This window comes from Muscardinus avellanarius, assembly GCF_963383645.1.
Source record: "Muscardinus avellanarius genome assembly, chromosome: 7".
Lineage (NCBI taxonomy): Eukaryota > Metazoa > Chordata > Mammalia > Rodentia > Gliridae > Muscardinus > Muscardinus avellanarius.
In genome coordinates, this window is record NC_137793.1 from 78,147,966 (window position 1) to 78,172,197 (window position 24,232).

The 24,232-nt window shown below is 38.5% G+C and overlaps 1 protein-coding gene across 1 annotated transcript in view; it reads right to left on the minus strand.

Annotated features, from left to right (window-relative positions):
• Positions 1–3,269: 3,269 nt before the first annotated feature.
• Positions 3,270–24,232, minus strand: part of PPP2R5A (protein phosphatase 2 regulatory subunit B'alpha) — a gene marked incomplete at both ends in the record, with an annotated part of 67,309 nt that continues 46,346 nt past the window's right edge. The window contains 9 exons of the mRNA XM_080698224.1: positions 3,270–3,402; positions 5,332–5,433; positions 6,389–6,516; positions 6,604–6,723; positions 6,975–7,025; positions 13,200–13,253; positions 14,089–14,197; positions 16,103–16,162; positions 18,132–18,262. Of these exons, the coding sequence (XP_080554350.1) occupies positions 3,270–3,402; positions 5,332–5,433; positions 6,389–6,516; positions 6,604–6,723; positions 6,975–7,025; positions 13,200–13,253; positions 14,089–14,197; positions 16,103–16,162; positions 18,132–18,262 (888 nt within the window). The remainder of the gene's footprint in view (positions 3,403–5,331; positions 5,434–6,388; positions 6,517–6,603; positions 6,724–6,974; positions 7,026–13,199; positions 13,254–14,088; positions 14,198–16,102; positions 16,163–18,131; positions 18,263–24,232) is intronic.

Sequence of the window (24,232 nt, forward strand, 5' to 3'; positions counted from 1 at the left end):
TACAGCTGTCCAATGACTTAAGAATGGGTTTATGAAGATGCCTTTCTTCTCATCTAGTTCACGGTTTAGTTAAGCCCAGTAGGATAATAATTAAGGCTCTACATTTTACCTTGGGTTTTTCCTGGAGGGTGTTTTGTGTGTTGGGACAGGGAGGGGGGCACTGGAGAAGGAACCAGAAGTGCTTTACCACCATTCCCAATCCTTTTAATATTTTGAGAGACGGTCTTGCAAGTTCCAGGCTGGCCTGCGACTTGGAATTCTTCTGCTTGCATCTCCTGAGTAGCTGAGATTACAGGCACGTGTCACTGTGCCTGGCTGTTTGAGGTTTTTAAAGTGAACAGAAAAGAGAATTATTTTCTTTTACCCAAATCCTGACTATCAGGATGTATGAGTACGCTCTGGAACCTATGCACTATACCCAAAGAAAGGCAAAAACTCTTGTGACTTGATATAATCTACCATATGTATTGTCCAGGCTCTGACAAGCTCTCATTTGTTAAACAAGACTAAAGGTTACTAGAAACTAGTGATTAAATTTCTCATGAACTAACTAGCCATCTTGTTTCCTGGCTGGCATCTGTGTTAACGAAGGTCTGAGTTTAGTGATTAACATGCAAAAGCACTACGCAGTACATTGTAGGGATCTACTCAGCGTGTTCTGATTTCATTAACAGGTAAATAAAAGTTGGGTTAATACAAAAGGAATGAGTGTGTCGGTATGAGTATCTGCTAAATCAACAGGCACCAAACCCTCCAAAAACAAGGTAGTGTGAACCTGGACTCACAATATGGATGGACCTGACTCTGAGGTATGTGGTACCTGCCTCCAGGGAAGGTAAGTTGGGCATGGCAATTGATGGCAGGTAGCCAGGAAGACGGATCTATAAGCCCGACACTGTCTAAAACCAGCCATCTGAGAAAGGAGGACTCAGTGGACTTCAAAGCTCTTGGCCTTGCCTTTGACAGAGATGAGTACCGTTTAAAACCTAGGTATTTTTCATATCAGCTGAGGATTATATTCAGAGTTTTAAAGTATTTACATGCTCACTGCATCCTCAAGAGAATGTGGTAGCATTTCTTGAATACACAATCTGGCTTTAGATGATGCAAAGAGAACTCAATTGTCTGGTCTCTAGTAGGATCATCCTTTTAGCTGCTAGCCTGGGGTAGTGGATAGCCCAGAAAGGAAACTTTGTAGGGACAGCCACAAGGCGGCTCTGTGACACTTGCCACTTGAGAATATGGCAACACGTGAGCCAGTGTGCTGGAAAAGAGAGATTCAGCCAGGGCACAGAGCAGAGGCTTGGCTTTCACAATGGCGTAAGAGTAGTGTACAGAGCCATGCTGGTTTTTAACTGATGTTAAAGTACCAGTTTTGGGGAGGCTGAGACGGGAGAATCGCAGTTTTGTGGCCAGTCTCGGCAATTTAGTAAGGTCCCACAACCTAGTGAGACCGTTAATAAAAAAAAAAATAAAATAGGGAGCCGGGTGTAGTGGTGCATGCTTGTAATCCCAGCATTTGGGAGGCTGAGAAGGAGGATCCAGGTTCAAGGACAGCCTCAGCTACTTAGTAAGGCCCTTTACAACTCAGGCCCTGTTTCAAAATAAAGAAAAAATAGGGCTGGGAGTGTAGCCCGGAGGTAGAATGCCCCTGGGTCCCATCACCAGTACTGCCAAAAATAAACAAAGGATTGGGGTGTAGCTCAGAATGCCCCTGAGTTCAGTTTCCAGTACCTTCCTCTCCCTATCTTCCCCCCCCACACACACACATGTGCACGTGCACACACACACACACACAGAAAAAAGACATAAATGTCAGTAGTTGACAACATACTATGTAAGTAATGTCTGGCTTCTAGCACAATCTCCTTGCCCTACAGAAAAAGTGTTATTATTTCTTGTGGATTATGAGAGTCACCTTCCTACATGTTTTAATTAAAACTAGCTTTAGAGTTAAACATGAAAGGAGAAGGACATCTTAGAATTTTATACAAATATTCTACAGGACAGATATGTATGATAAATGGCTGAAACACCAATCTGTGGCCTATGATCTTCCTATTTTCAACTAGAATGTATCTCACAATTTGTCTTAATTTTCTGTAAATATGTTTATATGTGTATGTTAAAGGGGAACAAGCTTCTCCTGGATGCTTAAGCTTAGAGCTGAAAAAAGCAAAGATCACATAAGGCAAAATACAAACATAGACTTTATTAAATGCTGCTCAATCCTCCAATGAAGATCTTTCATTACAAAACAGTTTTCCACACAACTGTAAGTTAAGAGATTGGAATGGTACTCTGATAACAAAAGATGTGAGAAATACGTGACCAGGTAAAAACATACAAGACCTCTATGTAGTCACCTTTTCCTGAACTCTAGAGGAAGCCTACTACGTTTCATTTCCTTTAAATAAAGCCAGGCAGTGACAAGTAGCAATTGCATCACCACACTGTGGGACTCCAGCCACCATGCCCAGTCAGGAGGGCCTGGGGAGGGGGGCGGTGAGGACTGGAAGGCCCTGCCTCCAGCCTGGGGGAGGAAGAGGAGGAATGAACGGAGAGGAAAGCGCGTGAGTGCTGACCTGTGCAGCCGCTAACCTTTGTTCACACTCTGGGGTGTTGCCGTTTAAGGGGGATGTACACGAGGAACAGTCTTAACAATTTTGGTTTACTTTCCCAGCTTTTTATTTGTATTTTGTGCTTCAAAAGGCTGGAGATTAAAGTTTTGCTTAAATTCCAGAGTATAGTAATACTTTTAATGAGCGGGCTTAGGGCAGGTGATCCCACCATCATGATTTTGGGGGAGACAAGGGTAAGAATGATACCTTAGTTTTATTTCAGGAAGTATTCTTTTTCTTAGGATGTAACTAAGGTCTGCAGCAATGTCAAAAGCACATTAAAAAAGGGAAAAAATATACAGAGCGGACTACTCGATCTATGTGCAACACAATCAAAAAAGAATTCAAGTCATTATTCTTACCACTCCCATAATTATCTCACTCATATCACAGATGATAAAGTTCATTCATTTCTGTGAAACTTCAGAAGGGACACAATAATATCAATGATTAGACAAAGGTTACAATATACTGTGGCCATGATATAGCACAAGGCTACATTTAGTCCATATATTTTTTCATTTACAGTTGCCAGAAAAAAAATTGGCCTTTTAATTATATTATACTGATGAGGTTTGCTTTGCAATTTACATATTTCAAAAAAGTGTACAAAACTGTGCCTACCCAACAGAGGTGGTAGGCTGTTTTTTATTCGGCACTTGTATTGCTGAGAATACTGTGCATGTTATAAGCACTGTTCTGTTTTTCTAAAGCCTTCTTCAGCTTTAGCTCCTCTAATTTTTTCCATAATTCTTCACGTTCCAATTCCTTCTTTTTCTCTCTGTAGATAAATAAAAATTTTTATAGTCAGGAATTATTTCAGAAGTGACGATGGGTGCTGTTGGACAGACTATTAGCAAATACCCTGTGCCCACATTTCACTTTAAATCCCTCTACTAACATGCTGATGTGCAGTTACTACATCACTCTTCCTACTGTAAGTACTCAGTTTGTACATTTCTTGTGCCAAATGAAAATGACTACTAGCTTTCCCCTCCACACATTCCTACTACATCTCAACACTATGCTTTATTGTAGACGTACATAAAATGTCTCACTTTAGCTTCTTGTGGTCACTGTAGGAGCATGGAACACTGTAACAAAGACCAATGGTGCTGGCACCAGAGCAATCTGGGGTTCTTTTTTTTTTTCTTTTCTTTTTTCTCTTTGTGGTGCTTGAGATTGAATCCAGAGGAATTCTAACTCCAAGGTACAATTCCATCCCTTTCTATTTTTTACTTTGAAACAGGGTCTCACTAGGTTGCTGAGAGTCTTGCTACCTGCTAAGGCCATCCTTAAACCTGCGATCCTCCTGTTTCAGCTTCCCAAGTGCTGGGATTACAGGTGTGTGCCACCATCCTAGCTCTGCTTGGGCGATCTGAACCCTCCTGCCCAGTACCAGTTGGCATCTTACTATCTCCTACCTCACACATCACAAGACAACCTCTAAGAATCTCTCAAACAAAACCAAAGTCAAAATATTTCATATATTGCTTAAACTACTTAATTTCAAATATAAGAAAAACATTCTGAATAACTTGGACCACACTATTCCCAAGTTATATGAACATGTAAAATACGACTTTGTATTTCTGTAGTTATATATAATTTAAAAGGACAAATCCTTTTATTAATTAAAAGCTTTGTCATTTTATGCAGATAGTAAGAAATAATACATTTTAGTCAAGTGAAATAATGCATTTTTAAAAAATCCAAGTTTCATATAATTCTAGTCATCTTTTCTTTCTTCCCACCAATTCCTAGGGCTCAAATCATGTACCCATTTCTGTTCCTGCCTCAGCAGCTACTGATGGGCTAGCATGGACTTCAAAAAGGCTAATTTCTCCTTCACAAAAGAAACCATGGCTAAGAACTTGTAGTTAAAAACCAGATAAGCTTTTCTAAACAAAACAAGTAATACAATTATTAGAAGTTGTAAGTGTTATCCTCAAATAATGGGTAGACTCAAATACAGTGGTTACTGCCCATCTTCTTACATTTTAAAAATCATTTCTTCATATGTCTATTTCTATTATCGTCATATGTCTATTTCAAAGATCATTTTGTAGTAATTTATAAATTTCTCAAAAAGTAATTGCTAAGCCATATTTCGAAAGGCTGTCCTCTAAAATATGATACAGGGAACAACATAACACTTGTAGCCAAGCTAGAAATCATTATGTGAATTACCTCTCACCAAGGGAGAACTACACTGACCTTAACCCCACTTTCTGATGATCTGCAGCATCAGAACTGTCAAAACTATCACTCAGGAACAGGTGAAGAATGACGCTCGCTATGGAAACCCATGTGGACAAAAGTGGTTCCCATCAGTATAAGAAACAAATTGTATAAACTGATACTGAAAATTAACCATAAATTGTATTTCACAATGCAGATGTTACCAGACTGATGAAATCTTAGGCTCAGAATGAGATAAACAGAATTTATGATCCACATTAAAATCATAATCTATCCACTAAGAGAAATAATCTATGTAATAAATGTCACTGCTGCTAATGCTTAACAAATGTATAAAAATACTGGAGGGCTGGTTTATCTGGAAATGACTCAAGCGTTCAGACTTTCAACTATTATGCCTAATGTAATTGACTTTACAGACATAACTCAGACGACAACCCTTCTGAATGTATTTACGTTCAACTAACTTAAAATGTTAGATAATTTTATAATTCAGAACATAAAATACCTCTGTCTTTCAGCTTTATATGAGCTAGTAAGGTCGTCAAAAAGCTTGCCATTCATTTCCATTAGGGTTTTCAGCACATTATATACCAGTGCTACAATGGTCCTAAAATGAAAACAAGTCAGTCCTGGGTTATTGATGCTAGCAGATAGGAAATATAATACTCATTTCTAAGGTGGCTGATTCACTTAATTTTATGATAAAACTGAGGTTCAAGAAGTTTGTAATGTGTTGACACAACCAGTGGCAGCTGCTGAGATAGTCTTATTCCAAAACTTACATCCTTCCCATGTGAACATCCATAAAATCTAGCTAAGAATATTCTGGTTATCTTTACTTCTGCTCTAAGGTCTCACATCTGAAACTCTGAATGACGACATTAAGAGAAGATGAAGTGGATAGCACACACTGGTAATCTCAGTACTTAGGAGGCTGAGACAGGAGGATCACAGATTTTCAGCCAACCTCAGCAACTCAGTGAGGTCCTCCACAACTTAATGAGACCCTGATTCAAAATAAAAGATAAATTAAGGCTGAGGGCATAGCTCAGAGGTAGAATGCCCTGGGTTCAATCCCCAGCCCCCCCCCCCCCAAAGTTCCAACTACTATAAATCAAAAGAAATGGAAGATAAAAGTAAATGAGGATAAAGATATACACATCACTGTCAGTCACCTAAAGCACTTCAGTTTCTCCTTGGGGCAGAGGTAAGACTACATACTAGGAGCAGATCAGCACAAGCCCACAGTACTCAGAAGTTTGTGTATCCACAGATGTTTGATGTTTGGCCGATTTCCTCAACAAAGTTTAACCACACACTGGAAGGTTACACCAAATGGTATTACCTCCAGGGAGATTTGCAATTTTCAACGAACTTTAACACCATATACCAAAGGACATACTAATACACTTAGAACTTTATAAAGCTGTATGTATATAAAACACAGAACAGAATAAAACTGATATATATAGTTTCATGTATAGATTAGATAATAAAATGGCAGATAACAAGAGTATGAAAGAAAATGACAAGAAAAACATGATCAACATAAAATTACTTACTGATTCCAGTGTTCTTTGGAAATTTTATACAAACTGGCAAACATAATTGGCAGAATTTTATCAATATTCTCCTCAATCAAACTAAGAATATATTCATTATTCCAGAAGTACAATGCTCTTTCTGCAACCTAAAACAGACATTCAGAAATGTCAAAACTCAAGAAGGAAGGAACTACTAGTATAAAATAAAAATGGCATAATAGAAAACATCATACCTGAAAATGAGAACTGGAGACACACTTGGATATCTGCTTAAAAAGTGGCTCTTCAATTTTTTTGAACTGTGTTGGTTCAATGACATCTAAGATTTCTTCAATTTCTCCTAAAAACATCACCTAGGTTAAAAAATTTTAAAAAACATAATAGGACATATTATATGTCAATACAGATCATTATCAAGTTAATCTATAAATTACATGAGCTAAAGGGTGTGGGTGTATATACTCTTGTAATGCAGAGCTGCCACACCAAGTCTCCCTACATCTGTAGCAGCAGCAGCAATACAGCCAACTCGAAGAAGCACAATTCATAGCCTGGGACTGATAGGTTCTACTAAAATGTAATACTTTAGTGACTTAGAACCCACCTCTTTCTGACTGCATGTTTTTGGCCAAAATTTCAGCAATCCTCTGATCACCTGCAGAAAAAGAAGAGTTCAGAACAAATTAAACAATGAAGCTAGAAGGATATTTTCAACTTGTGATTACATCAATATTCATTCTGAAGTAAAATATCTAAGTGTATACCCACATTATCTGGTTCGCTTTGGATATATTTAACAAATATTTACCTAGTGACTACTATGTAACAAATACTGTTCTACCTACTAAGAACATGGATGAACAAGAGATGAAGACTCTGATTTTCATGGAGTTTATGTTCTAATAGAAGACCAGAAAGTGATCAACTAACTATATAAATAATTGTGTGTAGCCGGGCATGATGCTTGTAATCCCAGCATTTGGGAGGCTGAGACAGGAGGATTGCAGTTCAAGGACAGCCTCAGCTACTTAGTGAGGCCTTTGCAACTCAGTGAGCCCCTGTTTCAAAATAAAGGAAAAAAATATGCCTGGGGGTGTAGCTTGGAGGTAGAATGCCCCTATGTTCCATCCCCAGTATACCCCTCCAAAAAAATTGTGCATGCACTCTGAGGGGGATTTAAACTGGACATTCTACCTCTGAGCTATACTCTCAGCCCTTTTTTGAGCTCCGAGCTATACCCCCTGCCCTATTTTTTATTCTTTTTTTGGGGGGGTGGTACTGGGGTTCCTGGAAACCCTTCTACCTCCAGACTACACTCCCAGACCTATTTTATACTTTTTTATTTTTGGAAACGGGGTCTCTTAAGCCAGCACGGCTGGCTTCGAACGTGCACGATCCTCCTGTCTCCGCCTCCCAAGCGCAGGGATTTACAAGCGTGCCCCACCATGCCTGACTCCTATTTTTTATTCTTTATTGTGAAACAGGGTCTCACGTAGTTGCAGAGGGCCTCACTAAGTAGCTGAGGCTGTCCGAAAACTGCAGAAAACTGCAATCCTCCGGTCTCAGTGTCCCGAATGCTGGAATTACCAGCGTGCACCACCATGCCTGGCTAGCCCTTTTGAATTTGAATTTTTATTTTTTGAGGTACTGGGGATGGAACCCAGGGACATTCTACCTCCAAGCAACACACCCTGTCCTATTTTTTATTCTTTATTTCTATTTTTTTCTTTTTTTTTTTTTTTGCAGTATTGGGGGATGGAACCTAGAGGCATTCTACCTCCAGGCTATACCCCTAGCCCTATTTTTTATTCTTTATTTTGAAACAGGGTCTCACTGAGTTGCAAAGGGCTTCACTAAGTAGCTGAGTCTGTCTGCAAAGGTGATCCTCCTGTCTCAGCCTCCCAAATGCTGGGATTACAAGCATGTGCCACCATGCCCGACTGCTTATTGTTTATTTTTGAAACAGGGCCTCAGTAAGTAGTAGCTGAGGTGGCCCACGAACCACCATCCTCCTGTCTCAGCCTCCCAAATGTTGGGATTACAAGCGTGCACCACCACTCCCAGCTGTCAGCCCTTTTTATTTTGAAACTAGTTCTCACTAAGTTCATGGGGGTCTCACTAAATTGCTGAGGCTAGCCTCAAAGCTGTGAACCTGTCTGAACTTCCCAAGTACTGGGATTACAGGTATGCACTACCACACCCAGCTTAAGTAAACTTAATAAGCAGCAAGTGCCACTTACTACTAAGAAAATATAGGAAGACAATGATAACCTGGTGAAGTGAAGAAAGGAGGTATCTATACTATGTTGAAGCATACACACACAGAAAGAACTTCCCAATTTATTTCATAGACAGCACACTATAGGTACCAAAATACAACAGAAAGGATACTATTTAAATGAACAGTTGCAAGGATTTCTATTAAACCAAATCCAACAATATATTAACAGTATTACATTGCTAAATATAACTCACTCTAGAACTGTTCTAAAACACAAGACTGTATAATCTTAAGTGATTTTAAATAGTACTTGATATGTTTCTTTGACTACACATCCTGATAAAAATTAAGCCAGAATAAGAGATTTGGGGGGACAGTACTGGGGCTGGAACCCAAGGGCATTCTACCTCCAAGCTACACCACCAGCCCTACTTTTTATTCTTTATTTTGAAACCAGGTCTCACTGAGTTGCAGAGGACTCACTAAGTAGCTGAGGTTGTCCGCGAACAGCAATCCTCCGGTCTCAGCCTCCCAAATGCTGGGATTACAAGCGTGCGCCACCACGCCCGGCTTCTTTGCCAATCTCTTAAGTTACATAAGAGTTTACTGTTCTGGTCCAGTATTGAGAAACCTGCATTCAAATTAAAACTGGGAACAATACTATTATGGAACTAATTCAGTAGGATAAAAAGAATTTGCGGGGAAATGGATGGAACTGGAGAACATTATGCTAAGTGAGATTAGTCAATCACAAAAAGTAAAAAAGCAGATGCTCTCCCTAATGTGCGGAAGCTAGGGAGAAAAGAGGCCATAGGAGGACCTCTTTGGAGGAGAAACTCTAGATGAGAGGAGGGAAGCAGGAAATTCCCTAATGTACAGGACGTACATTTACAAACATGTCAAAGTCATTCACTAAGCCAAACATGAGAAGGGGGGAAGGAATGGGTTGGGAATTGGGGAAGGACTAAACCTGTGATGTGTGTATGTATGTCTCTACCATCTTGTACTCCATTAAGATGTATGACTATAATGCACCAATAAAAAATTTAATCATATGATAATACAAATATAAAAAAATTTTATGAATGTTAGAAAGGAATACTGGAATCATACTTATTTGTCTAAATATATATTTATATACTTCCTAAATATTTAAAAACCTGAAGTTACTAAAATTAGTAGGAAAAATTCAGTATGTAGCCAGGTAAAAGATAATACATAAAAACAAATTCCTTTATAAAACAGTATTAGTAATAATCAGATTAAAATACTTTCAGGGAGTAAGTTTTTTTCCTTAGGATGACTTAAGAGATATATGCTATAAGTGATTTTTCTTTTTAGGTTTTTGGGTTTTTTTTGTGTGTGGTACTGGGGGTGGAAACCAGAGGCTTTTCTACCTCCAGGCTATACTGCCAGACCTACTTTACACTTTATTTGGAAACAGGGTCTCAACTAAGTTGCTGAGAGCCTCACTAAGTAGCTGAGGCTGGCTTCGAACCTGTGCGAAACTCCTGTCTCAGCATCCCAAGCACTGGGATTAAAAGTGTGTGCCACCACACCCGGCTTTCTCTTTAGTTTTATAAGGCATATTAAAAACAATGTATTTCGACAGGAGGATCTGGTTCGCGGATAGCCTCAGCTACTTAGTGAGACCCTTTACAACTCAGTGAGACCCTGTTTCAAAATACATAATAAAAAATAGGGCTGGGGGTATTGCTTGGAGGTAAAATGCCCCTGGGATCCGTCCAAGTACCACAAAAAAATAAATAAATAAAAATAAATATAACAATATATTTGAAGTTAAGGGAAAAACTCCAAGTGGGCAAAATTTTTTTTTTGCAAAATCTAAAAGTAGGGCACAGAAATATAAATAATTAATACACATATGAAAAGATGTCCAATCTTTATAATAAAATAGCTAATTAAAGTAATATTTCATATTTACAAACTAAGTTTTTTTTCCCGAGGTACTAGGTCAACTCAGGGTATTCTAACTCCAAGCTACATCCCCAGCCCTATTTTTTATTATTTTTGAAACAGGGTCTCACTGAGTTGTGGAGGGCCTCACTAAGTAGCTAAGGCTGGCCAAGAACCTGCAATCCTGTTTCAGCCTCCCACGTACTGGGATTACAAGTGTATGCCACCAAGCCTGGCTTAGTTTTTATTCTTAAGGTCTTGCAAAGCTGTTCACACTAGCCTTGAATCTGTGTTCTTCCTGTCTCACCCTCCTAAATCTGGGATTACAGGTGTGTACCACCTCACTGGCTATTAACCTTTTTTGAATGCATTTTTTTTCCCCCCAGTACTGGGGATGGCACCCAGGGGCATTCTACCTCTGAGCTACACTCCCAGCCCTATTTTTTTATTCTTTATTTTGAAGCAGGGTCTCACTGAGTTGCAAAGGGCCTCAACTAAGTAGCTGAGGCTGTCTGTGAATTGCGATCCTTTTGTCTCAGTCTCCCGAATGCTGAGATTACAAGTGTGTATCACCATGCCTGGCTTGAATGTAATTTTTTAATATATTAAAATTTGTACTTATTTTGACATTCTGACTTGGCAACACAGTGTGTGTGTGTGTGTGTGTGTGTGTGTGTGTGTGTGTGTGTGTGTGTGAGAAGATTGAACCCAGGGGCATTCTGAGCTACACTCAGTCCCATTTAATTGTGATTGTAAAACAGGGTCTAAATTGATGACACTGGCCTCCGTTTCATTCTCCTGTTTTAGCCTCCCAAATACTGGGATTACAAGTGTGAGCCACCACACTTGGCTCCTGATTTATTTCGTTTTGGTGGTAATGGGGATTGAACCCAGAGGCATTCTACCCCTGAACCATACACTCAGGCCCCCCCACCCCCCGTTTTTAATTTGTTTTGAGCTGGACTGGTGGCGCATGCTTGTAATCCCAGCATTCAGGAGGCTGAGACCGTAGGATCGTGGTTCGCGGACAGCCTCAGCTACTTAGGCCCTCTGCAACTCAGTGAGACCCAGTTTCAAAATAAAGAATAAAAAATAGGGCAGGGGTGTAGCTTGGAGGTTGAATGCCCCTGGGTTCCATCCCCAGACCTGCAAAAAAAATAATTAATTAAATTTGTTTTGAAACAGCATCTCACTTGGTTGCTAAAAGTCTCACTAAATTGCTAAAGCTGGTCTTGAAATTGTGATCCTCCTGTCTCAGTCTCCCAAGTACTGGGATTACAAGCGTGAGCCACCACACTGGCCCAATTTGTCTTTAAAAATTGTTTTCAGCTATTTATAGAAAGAAGTATGCATCTAAAAGTTGAACACCTAAAAAAATCCAAGAGTGGAAAAACTTTATCTTTTGTTCTTTTATGAAAAGTTTAAGTGAAAGGAAGATTACTTAAGTATGTAATTTTTTCAAGCATATCTAGAGAGAGCCTAAGATGGTTTATAATTTTTTTTTAATCTTGTAATTTTAATCCTTCAAACCTTTTGCTATTCTTTAAGAACTATCTTAGTTTAAATATTTATTTTTGTGGTGCTGGGAAGTGAACCCAGGGGCAATCTACCTCTGAGCTACACCCCTAGTCTGATTTTTTTTAATTCTTTATTTTGAAACAGGGTCTGACTAGTTGTGGAGGGTCTCATTAAGTAGTTGAGGCTGGCCACGAACCCTGATCCTCCTGTCTAAGCCTCCCAAATAATGGGATTACAAGTGTGTGCCACAATGCCCAGCTATTAGTTTAAATATTTAACTTAAAATGCCTAAAAAGCACTCCCAAAATACTTATTTCATCAAGGTTAAAATGTTTTCTGTTTTATAGTCTTCTTTTTCACCCTAGATGCTTTTTTTTGAATTTTCATAACTACTTTTTACTTTCTCCTAAATTTTAAATTCATTGACAAATAATAAGTATTAGAGTTCAAGACTAAATTGCTATGCTGACTTCATTAAGTAAACAATTTTTATTCTAAGATTATGCTAAAGGCAAGGAGATTTTTTTAATCCTATTTTGTGGTTTATCATTAATAAGAGGCAAAATCCTATTTCTAAAAGCAAAACAAAACTTTATAGGAAAAGTTTTCAGACCCTCACAGCATATTTCAATCCTAAAAAGTGAAGTGAAAAGATTACCAGTTAGCCGGGCGTGGTGGCTCACGCTTGTAATCCCTGCGCTTGGGAGGCGGAGACAGGAGGATCGCGCAGATTCAAAGCCAGCCACGCTGGCGTAAGAGACCCTGTTTCAAATATATAAAATAGGTCTGGGAGTATAGCCCGGAGGTAGAAGGGCTTCCAGGAACCCCAGTACCACCAAAAAAAAAAAAAAAAAAAAAAAAAAAAAAGATTACCAGTTAAAATAATATGTATAGAAAATCTCACTATGGTCATCTGATCCTATCATTAAACATTTCAACTATCAGTATTAATCTTTATTTACATTATTCAAGACACATCTGATAACTCTTGAACATATTCCCCTCCTGACCCTGTTCTCTGAATGTAAATTAACCTCACATTCCTCCTCCTAAATTATTTTAGCTTTAGTACACTATTACTACTGTTTGGTAACTCTATGAGGCCATACAGAAAGTTACAATGAAATGCTATTAATGCAGACCAAAAAACGTGAATGGGAATAGAATACTTACTGGTTCTGTCAGTGTTGTATCTTTCTCTAGGAACTGTACAACGCAGTACGCTAGCTAGAAGGTAAAGAAAAGTTTGTAAATATTAATGAAGTATCATTTAGGGATGGAAGTTTTTTATATTTAGACAAAAAAAATATCATTGATAAGTTTTATTCTAGTTTACTTCAACATATAAAAATGGAAATACAAATGCGACTTTTTAATCATATAAGTAATTTCTAGTTCAAAAAAGATTGTTTTTTTTGTTTTTTTTTTTTAGTAAAAATTTCTGACTATAAAGTTAACTGAAATAAATCTGGAACTAGCAATTTAGTTTTTTAGCATGTTTCTAACATGTATGCCTATGCTGAGAGGATACTGTTCTAAAATTTTTCTAACTAGTTACTCATGATTAGAAGTAACAGTCAATAGATATGTGGGATTCATTCAGAGTCAGGTGCAAATTAGGTCACAGCCTGGACCAGAACATAGGTAAACTTGATTTTTTCCCCCTGTATCTATATTTAGAGTACATTGCTCTTACTAGCTAATCATAATGCTTTTTTTTGGGGGGGGTGGTACTGGGGATGGAACCCAGGGGTCCTCTACCTCTGGGCTACACTCCCAGACTTATTTTTTTATATTTTATTTGGAGACAGGGTCTCTTAAGTCAGCTGAGGCTGGCTTCGAACCTGCACGATCCTCCTGTCTCAGCCTCCCAAGCGTGGGGGTTACAAGCGTGCGCCACCATGCCCGGTTTAATCATAACGCTTTATTTAAACTTAAAATTTTTGTTTTGAGTACTTTATAAAGCAAATTACTTAATTTTGCTTAAAACTATCATCTCAGTTATTTCTCCATTATATGTCTTTGCAAAATTCATTTCACTTAAACATTTTCTGAAACTTACCTGAGCATGAAACAGAGCTAATCCTTTTGCAGTATGCATAGGAATAAGAACCTTCATTAGAAACTGTTTGTGTTCTGCTTTCAGTGGCAATGCAAAGCCATTGATAATACTGGAGAAAGAAAAGGCAGGGCAAGGGTTAAGTAGTTAGGACTTGTTTCTAAAAATTACCCTAACCATGACTACCTAAGAAACAGTGTTTTGCTTCAATTCTGGTGTTGTATATTCATCTTCAAACTACTTTAGAAAGTATGAATTCTGTTTGGTTAAATCATTCAGTAATCCCAGAGGAACATCATAACTGCTAACTAATATTGTCATATGTAATACTGTTTCATTTTTATGCTTTTGCGTTTAGCTTTCCTCCGTAAAGCCACAGGAGAGTCATTTAAACAAGACCATTAGAATTTTCAGTTTTCTGAAGTAAATAGTTTCTCTTGCTTTGTTATTTAAAATTAAAAAGTAGTTCTCTTGCCGGGCATGGTGGCGCACGCTTGTAATCCCAGCATCTGGGAGGCTGAGACCTGAGGATCGCGGTTCGCAGACAGCCTCAGCTACTTAGTGAGGCCCTCTGCAACTCAGTGAGACCCTGTTTCAAAATAAAGAATAAAAAATAGGGCAGGGGGTGTAGCTCGGAGGTTCAATGCCCCTGGGTTCCACCCCCAGCCCTGAAAAAAAAAAAGTAGATCTTTCCATAGCCATTTCCTAAATATTAATTTAAAATATTAATTTAAAATATTAATTTAAATATTAATTAATATTAATTAAATAATTATCTATAGCCAGGTGTGGTGGCACACACTTGCAATCCCAGTACTTGAGAGGCTGAGACAGGATGGCAGGTTTGCAGCCAGCCTCAGAAACTTAGTGAGGTTCTGTTTCAAAATAAAAGAATAAAATAGGGCTGGGTGTAAACGAGAGGTAGAATGCCCCTGGGTTCCATACTGAGTACCACCTCCAAACAAACAAACAAACAAACAAACGAAACTCTACATAATAATAGAGGGTTCTAAATTCTCTCAAGCTGTTCATGCAAACTAAAAACCAAAACACTGAAGATTTTTCTAAAATAAACAGATGGATAAGAACGGTCTGTCAGCATCTCAACATCTGAAGACTTCCTGTAACTTCATCAAAGATTTGTTATAGCTGGGCATGGTGGCACACGCTTGTAATCCCTGCGCTTGGGAGGCGGAGACAGGAGGATCTTGCTGGTTCGGAGCCAGCCTCGCTGGCTTAGGAGACCCTGTTTCCAAATAAAAAATATAAAATAGGTCTGGGAGTGTATCCCGGAGGTAGAAGGGCTTCCAGGAACCCCAGTACCACCAAAAAAAAAAAAAAATTTTTTTTTTGTTATAGCTTGAAGCCGGGCATCATGGCACACACCTGTAACCCCGTACTTGGGCACCTAAGGTAGGAACACTGGTCTGAGGCCTCAGCAATATAATGAGACCCTCAGGAGCTTAGCCACTATTTCAAATTTAAAAATAAAATAGGAGCCGGGCGTGGTGGTGCACACTTGTAATCCTAGCATTTGGGAGGCTGAGACAGGAGGATCTTGGTTCGTGGACAGCCCCAGCTACTTAGTGAGGCCCTTTGCAACTCAGTGAGACCCTGTTTCAAAAAAAAGAAAGAAAATAAGGCTAGAGGTGTAGGCCGAAGGTAGAATGCCCCTGGGTTCTATCCCCAGTACTGAAAATAAATAAGTGAGTAAATTAAATAAATAAAAATAAAATAGGGCTGGAGGTGTTGCTCAGAGGCAGAACATCTCTGGGATTAATCCCCAGTATACTGCCCAAAAAAATTCATCATAGCTTGAGAAACTACATTTTGTGCTCTGTATTTATTTAACCTCCTTTTTCCCCTTGCAGTGCTAACGATTGAGCCCCAGGGCTCTTGCATTGTGCTCTATACTTAAACTCTAAAATAGGAAACAATTTATTCAACTCTGGCTAAGATTTTAGTACATGAAACATTCAAAATTAATTAGTAAAAAGAACATAAATACCTAACCTACCTTCCTAATATTTCAAGAAGTTCAGCAACACCATTGAAATGTTCTGTTTCATATATAAACCTGAATTTAAATAAAGATAGGTATAATAAGAATCAAACATCAGAAAACTAAGAGAAACAGGCAAGGAGATATATCAATCCAGTGGGCAGCAGTAAGAAACACACAGCATGCTTTAGGTTTTCTTTACAAGCTCTTTTGCTCCAAATCAGTTAATTGATAGCAATTTTAACAAAAGATCTAATTCCTACTAAATCATACAGCTCTGCTTAAAACTTGCCACATGTGAAGGTAACAATATCATTTCACCCGGAATAAATTTATTTAATGATCTATAAGAAAGGTTCTTTCAAAGCAAAACTCTTCAAAATAGGAAACCTCTATTCAGGGAAATCTGAGAAAAGGACCCATATATAATAAAGCCACTTTTGTTCAGAATTTCACTGGACTTCAAATGACATACACTGCATAGCTTTCCAAGACTAGGATCTCCTTTAAAACAGGGAACTCCCAGCTGGGCGTGGTGGCGCACACTTGTAATCCCAGCATTTGGGAGGCAGAGACGGGAGGATCACAGTTTGCAGGCAGCCTCAGCTACTTAGTGAGGCCCTCTGCAACTCAATGAGACCCAGTTTCAGAAAAAGAATAAAAAAAAAAAAAATAGGGCTGGGGTGTAGCTCGGAGGTAGAATGTCCCTGGGTTCTATCCCCAGTACAGCAAAAAAAAAAAAAAAAAAAAAAAAAAAAAAGGAACTCCCCCTCAAAAAAGAGAAAAACAAACAAAACAGGGACTATAAAATGACAACAGGACAAGGCAGGTGTCATACATGGCTAATGGATTAAGCAACGACTAAACAACTAGAGGGCTGTGGAGTGGAGAGGTGCTCTCTTTAGTGGAGGCAGCTATCACTCATCTGTTACTATTAAAATGTGGGAACAGCAGCCTTTTTTTTTGGGGGGGGGGCAAGTCTCCATCAACTCATTAAAACAAACCTGAAATGCAGGTGTTAATGTGAAATCTCCAATTTGAAGCAGGTATTTAACAGATTAGCATTTATAGTCAAATGATAGGCTTTGTAGAATTAGCCTTGTCAGAGAATCAAAAGTACTTCTAAGAGCTGTTGGTTTAAATACTATTTATACAAAGCTGGGCATGGTGATGCATTCTTGTAATCCCAGTATTTGGGAGGCTGAGACGGAGGATCACAGATTCAAGTCCAGGCTCAGCTACTTAGTGAGGCCTCCGCAACTTAGTGAGACCCTGTTTCAAAATAAAGAATAAAAAATTGGGTAGGGGGTGTAGCTCGGAGGTCGAATGCCCCTGAGTTCCATCCCCAGACCAGCAAAATAAACAAAGAAAGAAAGAAAGAAAGAAAGAAAGAAAGAAAGAAAGAAAGAAAGAAAGAAAGAAAGAAAGGAAGGAAGAAAGAATAAAAAATAGGGCTGTATGTGTAGCTCAGAGGTAGAATGCCCCTGTACCACAAAATAAATAAGATAAAAATAAATAAATGCTATTTATAAAGCCGGGCATGGTGGCGCATGCTTGTAATCCCTGCATCTGGGAGGCTGAGAAAGGAGGCTCTGAGTTGATGGACAGCCTCAGCTACTTAGTGAGGCCCTTGGCAAATCAGTGAGACCCTGTTTCAAAATAAAGAATAAAAAATAGGCTAGGGGTATAGCTCAGAGGTAGAATGCTCCTGGGTTTTCTCCCCAGTACCCACCCCCACAAAGTTATTTATACAAAAAACTTTTTAAACAAAAAAATTCAAAGAAATAGAAAACTAGATAAATTCACTCCTCAATAAATCTTAAATATGAGTAACACTGGCATTACCTGTAAAAAATTAACCTCATCACTTAGATAAATAACTTACTAATTTCTAAGATGCAATCAAACAATATCCACAAGAGGCGACAAATAATTCAAATAATATCTATTAAATTTGCAAATTTCAGATATTAAAAATTAACTTAAAAGAAATTTGAAGAAGGTAAAATATGTGTGTGGGCAAAGTGCTACCCAACTACTTTACCTGAGGAAAATGTTGTTAATTTGTTTTCTGATGAATGCTCTTAATCCAAGAAATTTTCCATAAATTCGATGCAGAACAGTCTTCAGGAAGTCACGTTCTCTGGGATCTTCACTATCAAAAAGCTCCAGGAGCTTTAAAAAAGATCTGAGAAATTACTTTTAAAAAATAATCGAGCTAAAACTTCACTTTATTCTGACTTTAAGTTTGTCCATGAAATCTTTTATGTTTTTCCTAGAGATTCTGCCTTATCAGCTTGATTTTTTTTCTTTGCTCAATAAGTGAAACTAAAGAAAAGCCTGAGTATTTCTTTTCATGAATTTCATTTTTAAATGGCACAATAAATAATATAAACACTTCAAAAAATTTTATCTTAGCTGGGTGTGGTGGCACATGCTTGTATTCCCAAGAAGCTTGTAAGCCTTGAGAGGCTGAGACAGGAGGAGCTCAGGTTTAAGAACAGCCTCAGCAGGTAGAACTCTCATCAAGCCAGGAAGATTCTGTTTAAAAAAAATAAATAAAGATAGGGTTGGGGGTATAGCTTAGAAGTAGAATGCCCCTGGGATTAATCTCTCCAGTAAAACACACACAGAGAAATAGTATCTTGGAGGGGCTGGGCATATTGTGGGGAAAAAAATTCTTTGCCTTGACCCTGATTTTTAAAATTTAGTCCTCTTGACTACTAAACATAGCTTATAATTTGTTAAAATTTAAGAGAAAGCTGGACGTGGTGGTGCACATTTGTAATCCCAGCGCTTGGGAGGCTGAGACAGGAGGATCGCATAGGTTCGAAGCCAGCCTCAGCTACTTAGTGAGGCTCTCAGCAACTTAGTGAGACCCTGTTTCCAAAAAAAGTATAAAATAGGTCTGGGAGTGTAGCCCGGAGGTAGAAAAGCCCCTGGGTTCCACCCCCAGTACCACACACACACCAAAAAAGAAAAATTTAACATGTTTAATGTTTTTTGAGAGCTTGTTTGGAGGTCCTAGCAGGGGAGCGCAGCTACTCTTACACCGTTGACCGAAGACTGGTCCTCCTCTATTCGGGGAAGGTCATTCACTTCAATAGCGCAGCTTCGGGAGGGACTCACATGGAGCGGTGAGGGAGGAAGGGGACACCAGCCTAGCCAGCCAGATCTGCCTAATCAACCTTGGCAATCAACGGGGTGACAGATGTCACAGCCAGATCGCCCTCACGTCCTGTTTTTTAATAGTAAGTTTAAATTCTAAGCTTTAAGACTGCAAGATATCGAATAAATAAAACTTACTTTGTGATACTGGGGATTGAATCCAGAGGCATTCTACCTCTAAGCTACACCACTAACTTTTTTTATTTTGAAACAGGGTCTTGCTAGGTTGCTGAGGGTCTCACTAAGTTGCTAAGGCTGGTTTCCCACCAGCTACAATTCTTCTACCTCAGCCTTCCAAGTACTGGGATTATAGGCATATGCCACCATGCCAGGCTATAAATAAAGTTTTTAAAATGTACATGTGTAAATATATGTAGTATTAGAATTGTCATGAAATTTTATATTCTGAACTTTGGTGCTGATAATTACACTAAATTTATAGGGAAAGCGCTCAACCTCATCCAAAGGTCTTATTTCATTCTGCCTTTAATAATAACCCAAGTATATATTTTGAGGGTAGTGATATATATATATATATATATATATATATATATATATATATATATATATATACACCCCCACAATAAGTGATCTGCTTATAGTTTACACTTTGTTGGCTAAGTTTAGACAATGCATGAGGCTCCAGTAAAAAATAATCATGGAGTATGCGAATTTATGTTAATAGACCAAATACATTCAGTTCAAATTATTCTAATTAAAATGACTAAGCTGGACTTCCGGGAAGATGGCGACCGAGAAAAGCGGGTCTTAGGAGCCCCGCTAACAACAAATCTCCATTACCACAAAATCAGCGCCTTTCATGGCCAGAAAACACCATCACCAGTGAAACAGAAAGTCACCAGGCTCCAGAGAGAAAGCGGACTGAGAACAGAGCCACAGAGGAGATACACCGGCCTCGCACCCGAGGACGTGGCAGACGCGGCGGCAGCAGCGCCATACTGCCGGCGGCAGCGGCGAATTCACTAGACAGCCACAGCAAGCCGAGGTGAGCCACTGTGGAACAGCTAGGCGAGATTTCTCCGCGCAGAGAGCATCTACAGCTCCCAGTGGCCGAGCTCAGCACACGCTGCAGGGATTCAGAGTAGAAATCAAAATCAAAAAGAAAAATGCCAGCCCCACAGCCGAGGGCATAGCAGCGGCGCCATATTGTTACCGGCGGCAGCAGCAGCGAATTCAGCGAGGCCAGTACAGCTACATCTGCGTACTCAAGAACAGTGAGTCAAATTGCGGGCCAAAGAGGAGAAATCCCTGGGACTTGACCCAGTGGGGGAGTGGCGGTGGCAGAGATATCACACCATAGGAGAACGTGCAACCTGGCACCCCCCACAGTCTAAAGCAGCCTCTATCGACTCTCTGGGTCGGAGACTCTGTCATAAAACCCAGTAAAGGAGTAGTGGGGTCTGAGATACTACTGACTCGAGATCCAGAACACCTTAAGGGAAGTCATAGTGACACAAGGGAAGAACCCAGAGAAGGCACAAACTTCCGAAATCATGGGAAAGAGGAATAATACTGGAGCAATGAATGCCCACAACCCCACAACATCAGAACCCGATAAAACAGAAAATCAGAGATTTCTAGAAGATCAAATCAGGAAAATAACTGTAGAAATAATAGAGGTGCTTCGAAAAGAACTCAGAGAGAGCCAAAAAGAGATAAAGGATGCAATTAATGAAGTAAAGGCCTCAATTCAAAGCACAAACAACCGATTAGAACACATGGAGAACAGAATCTTGCTCTTAGAAGATGAGCAATCCAAAAATGAACTCATAGTTTCTAATCTAGAAAAAAATATCCGACAGCAGGAATCTGATATTGAAGAAATATGGGCCCATTTTAAGAGAGCTAACCTAAGAATAATTGGAATAGAGGAGGGAAAAGAAAGTGATACCAAAGGGATCAACAATCTCTTCAAGGAAGTAATAGCAGAAAATTTTCCAGACATAGAGCAAGAGGTCGATACACAGGTCCAGGAAACTTATAGAACTCCCTTCAGACAGGATCGGAGAAGAGGATCCCCACGCCACATAATTGTCAAAATGACCAATGTGGAAGCCAAGCAGAGAATCTTAAAGGCAACAAAAACAAAGGGCCAAGTGGCATTCAGAGGCAAACCAATTAGAATCACTCCAGACTTCCCAAACCAAGTCATGAGAGCCAGAAGGGCTTGGAGTAACATATTCCAAACTCTGAAAGAAAACAACTTCCAGCCAAAAATTTCCTATCCAGCAAAACTTTCTATCAAATTAGATGGAGAAATAAGAAGCTTCCATGACAAACAGAAACTGAAGGAATTTATGTCTTCAGAACCAGCACTAGAGAAAATACTCAAAGAGATTAACTACAAAGAAGAAATAGGTAACACACTCCAGAACTAGAGAAACAAGACTTTCCATTCAACAGACAACTAAGATTGGTTATCTGTGGAGATTCATTATTTATGTTAGTCTTTTACCTATCTCTAAAGGGTATTGTTTGCCTTTATTGTTGTTAATTTTTAGGATTTCTAGTTGGAATATTAATATACCTTCAGATATAGCATTTGGAAATATTTTATCCCATTCTATTAGTAACTGTTAACTCTGTTTACATTGTCTTTGGATATACAATTTTTTTTTTTAGGGAGTTTGTATACTCCTCTGTTGCCTGTGCCATTGAAATCATAACCAAGAAATCACTGCCAATTTCAATGTTGTGAGGTTTAATGACCCAGATTTTCTCCTAAAAGTTTATAGTCTTAAGATTTATATTTAGGTCTATTATCTATTTTGAGTTAATATTTGTATATGGGATTAGGTAAGGGTCCAATTTTATTCTTTTTCATGTAATTATTATTTTTAACAATATTTAGTTAAAGGATTTTTATTTCCACCACCAAATGTTCGTGGAAACCTTGTCAAAAATAACTTGACAATATAGGGAAGAATTTAGCTCTAGGCTTTTATTTAACTCCAATGGTTTATATATCTGCCTTTAAAATAGTACTACACTGTTTCAATTATTGTAGCTTTATATGGTTTGAAATCAGAAAATATATATCTTCTAGCTTTGTTCTTTTTCAAGATCGTTTTGGGTACCTAGAGTCCATATTCCATATTAGGATAGATTTTTTTCTGAAAAATAAATATATAAATATATGATAGTTTCACCTAAAAAAAATAGAAAAAAATATTCTCTGGTAAGAAAGAAAGCAAAAAGAAATATTGAAATGTTATCTTTAAGTCATCAAAAGCTTGGTATCAGACAAATGAAACTGTTATGTGAGATTATCATTTTTAATTTTAGATAAATTGCCATAATACTAGATGTCAACTACTAAGCCAAGCATGGGAGGGAGGGACAGGGAGAGAATGGGGTGGGGATTGGGTGGGGGCTGACTGGGAAAAGTGTGCATGTATGTCTACAAAAGTATGTATCCTACTATGATGTATGAATACAGTGCACCAATAAAAAAAAATTAAAAAAAAAAAAAAAAAAAAATGACTAAGCTACTCATTTAACACTGAAATTCCAAGTTTCTGATATTGGGTTTACTTGAATATATGCTTGGAAATGAATAAAAAGGGCCTTAAACTGTTAAGGTCAGAATGCATAATTCAAGAATATCATTTAATACAAGTTGATTTTTAAGAGGGAAATATTATAGAACAGCTGTTAGCTAAATTTCAAATCTATTTAATCTATTTCCAAATGTTAAAATCTAAATGAATAATCTATTTAAAAATATAGTACTCACATGTTGAAACACACACAAAACCAATCATCAGGAAACGTCTTTCTTATTCTGGTTCTGATCCTAATATTAAGCCTCTGTGCCTATGTTTTTTCACTGATAAAATGAGAAAGGATGAAGCCATTTTTTTTTTTTTTTAATAGAAGGCACTGTCATGGCTAGAGAGTCAAGCTCAAATCTGTACTGTGCCATAGACAAGCTGTATGAAACTGGACACAGCCTAGCTCTTGCTCTTTATATGGAAAAGCACAGACAGACAGCACTTGGCACACAAGAATCACTCTGTAAGTATTAGTTTCTTTCCTTTGAAATTCTGATTTGAACATAAATTGAAATTAAGCAAAACATAAAAGTTGGATATGAATTTATTAAAGCAACACCTTAAGAATACCTCAGAAGTGATCTGTGAAAGCAGTGCCATATAAACTGCTAAAATCAAAGTACTGGGCTATAGCTTCTCAGATAAATCAGGTTCAAAGTAGAAAATAGGTCCCAGCCTCCAGTGTTATTCTTGCTACCCTCAAACCCACAGAAGAACCCAGCACCCTAAGTACCTCAAGCTCCACCAGTTTCCCAGACTTATCTGGCTTAATGCCTCCTTTTCAGAAAAATTACTCAGCCCCCCACAACCTACCTTCTTTAAAGCAAATAAACAGAATGATGCAGTAACAAATTCACATTTTTATGTATCTATACTTTGCTTCGGAATTCTCAGGGTGGGGATGAAGGGGAAGATATTGCCCACTTTGGGAACCTATGCTCCAGACTGAGAAAACACCAAAACAAGGTTCTTTTCAATCAGCTGTTTTCTGAGATACAACTAAATATGGCAATACCAGAGTTCCATTAATATATCCCACATAAGAACACAAAGAAATAAAAAATGTTTTCATTTGCAATTACCCAAATAACATAACTCCACTTCATCTGACTGATCTTTGCTTATGAATGAAAAGTACATTGTAAGCCAGGCACGGTGGCACATGCCTTTAATCCCAGTACTTGGGAGGCTGAGACAGAAGGATCACAGGTTCAAGGACAACCTCAGCAATTAGTGGGGACTCTCAGCAACCTAGCAAGAACCTGTTTTAAAGTAAAAAATAAGAAAAGGACTGGGGATGTAGCAAAGAAGCAGAATGCTCCTAAGTCCAATCCTCCATACCACCCCACACACAAAGAAAAGCACACTGTACTGTTAATACATACTTAATATTTCTGTATAG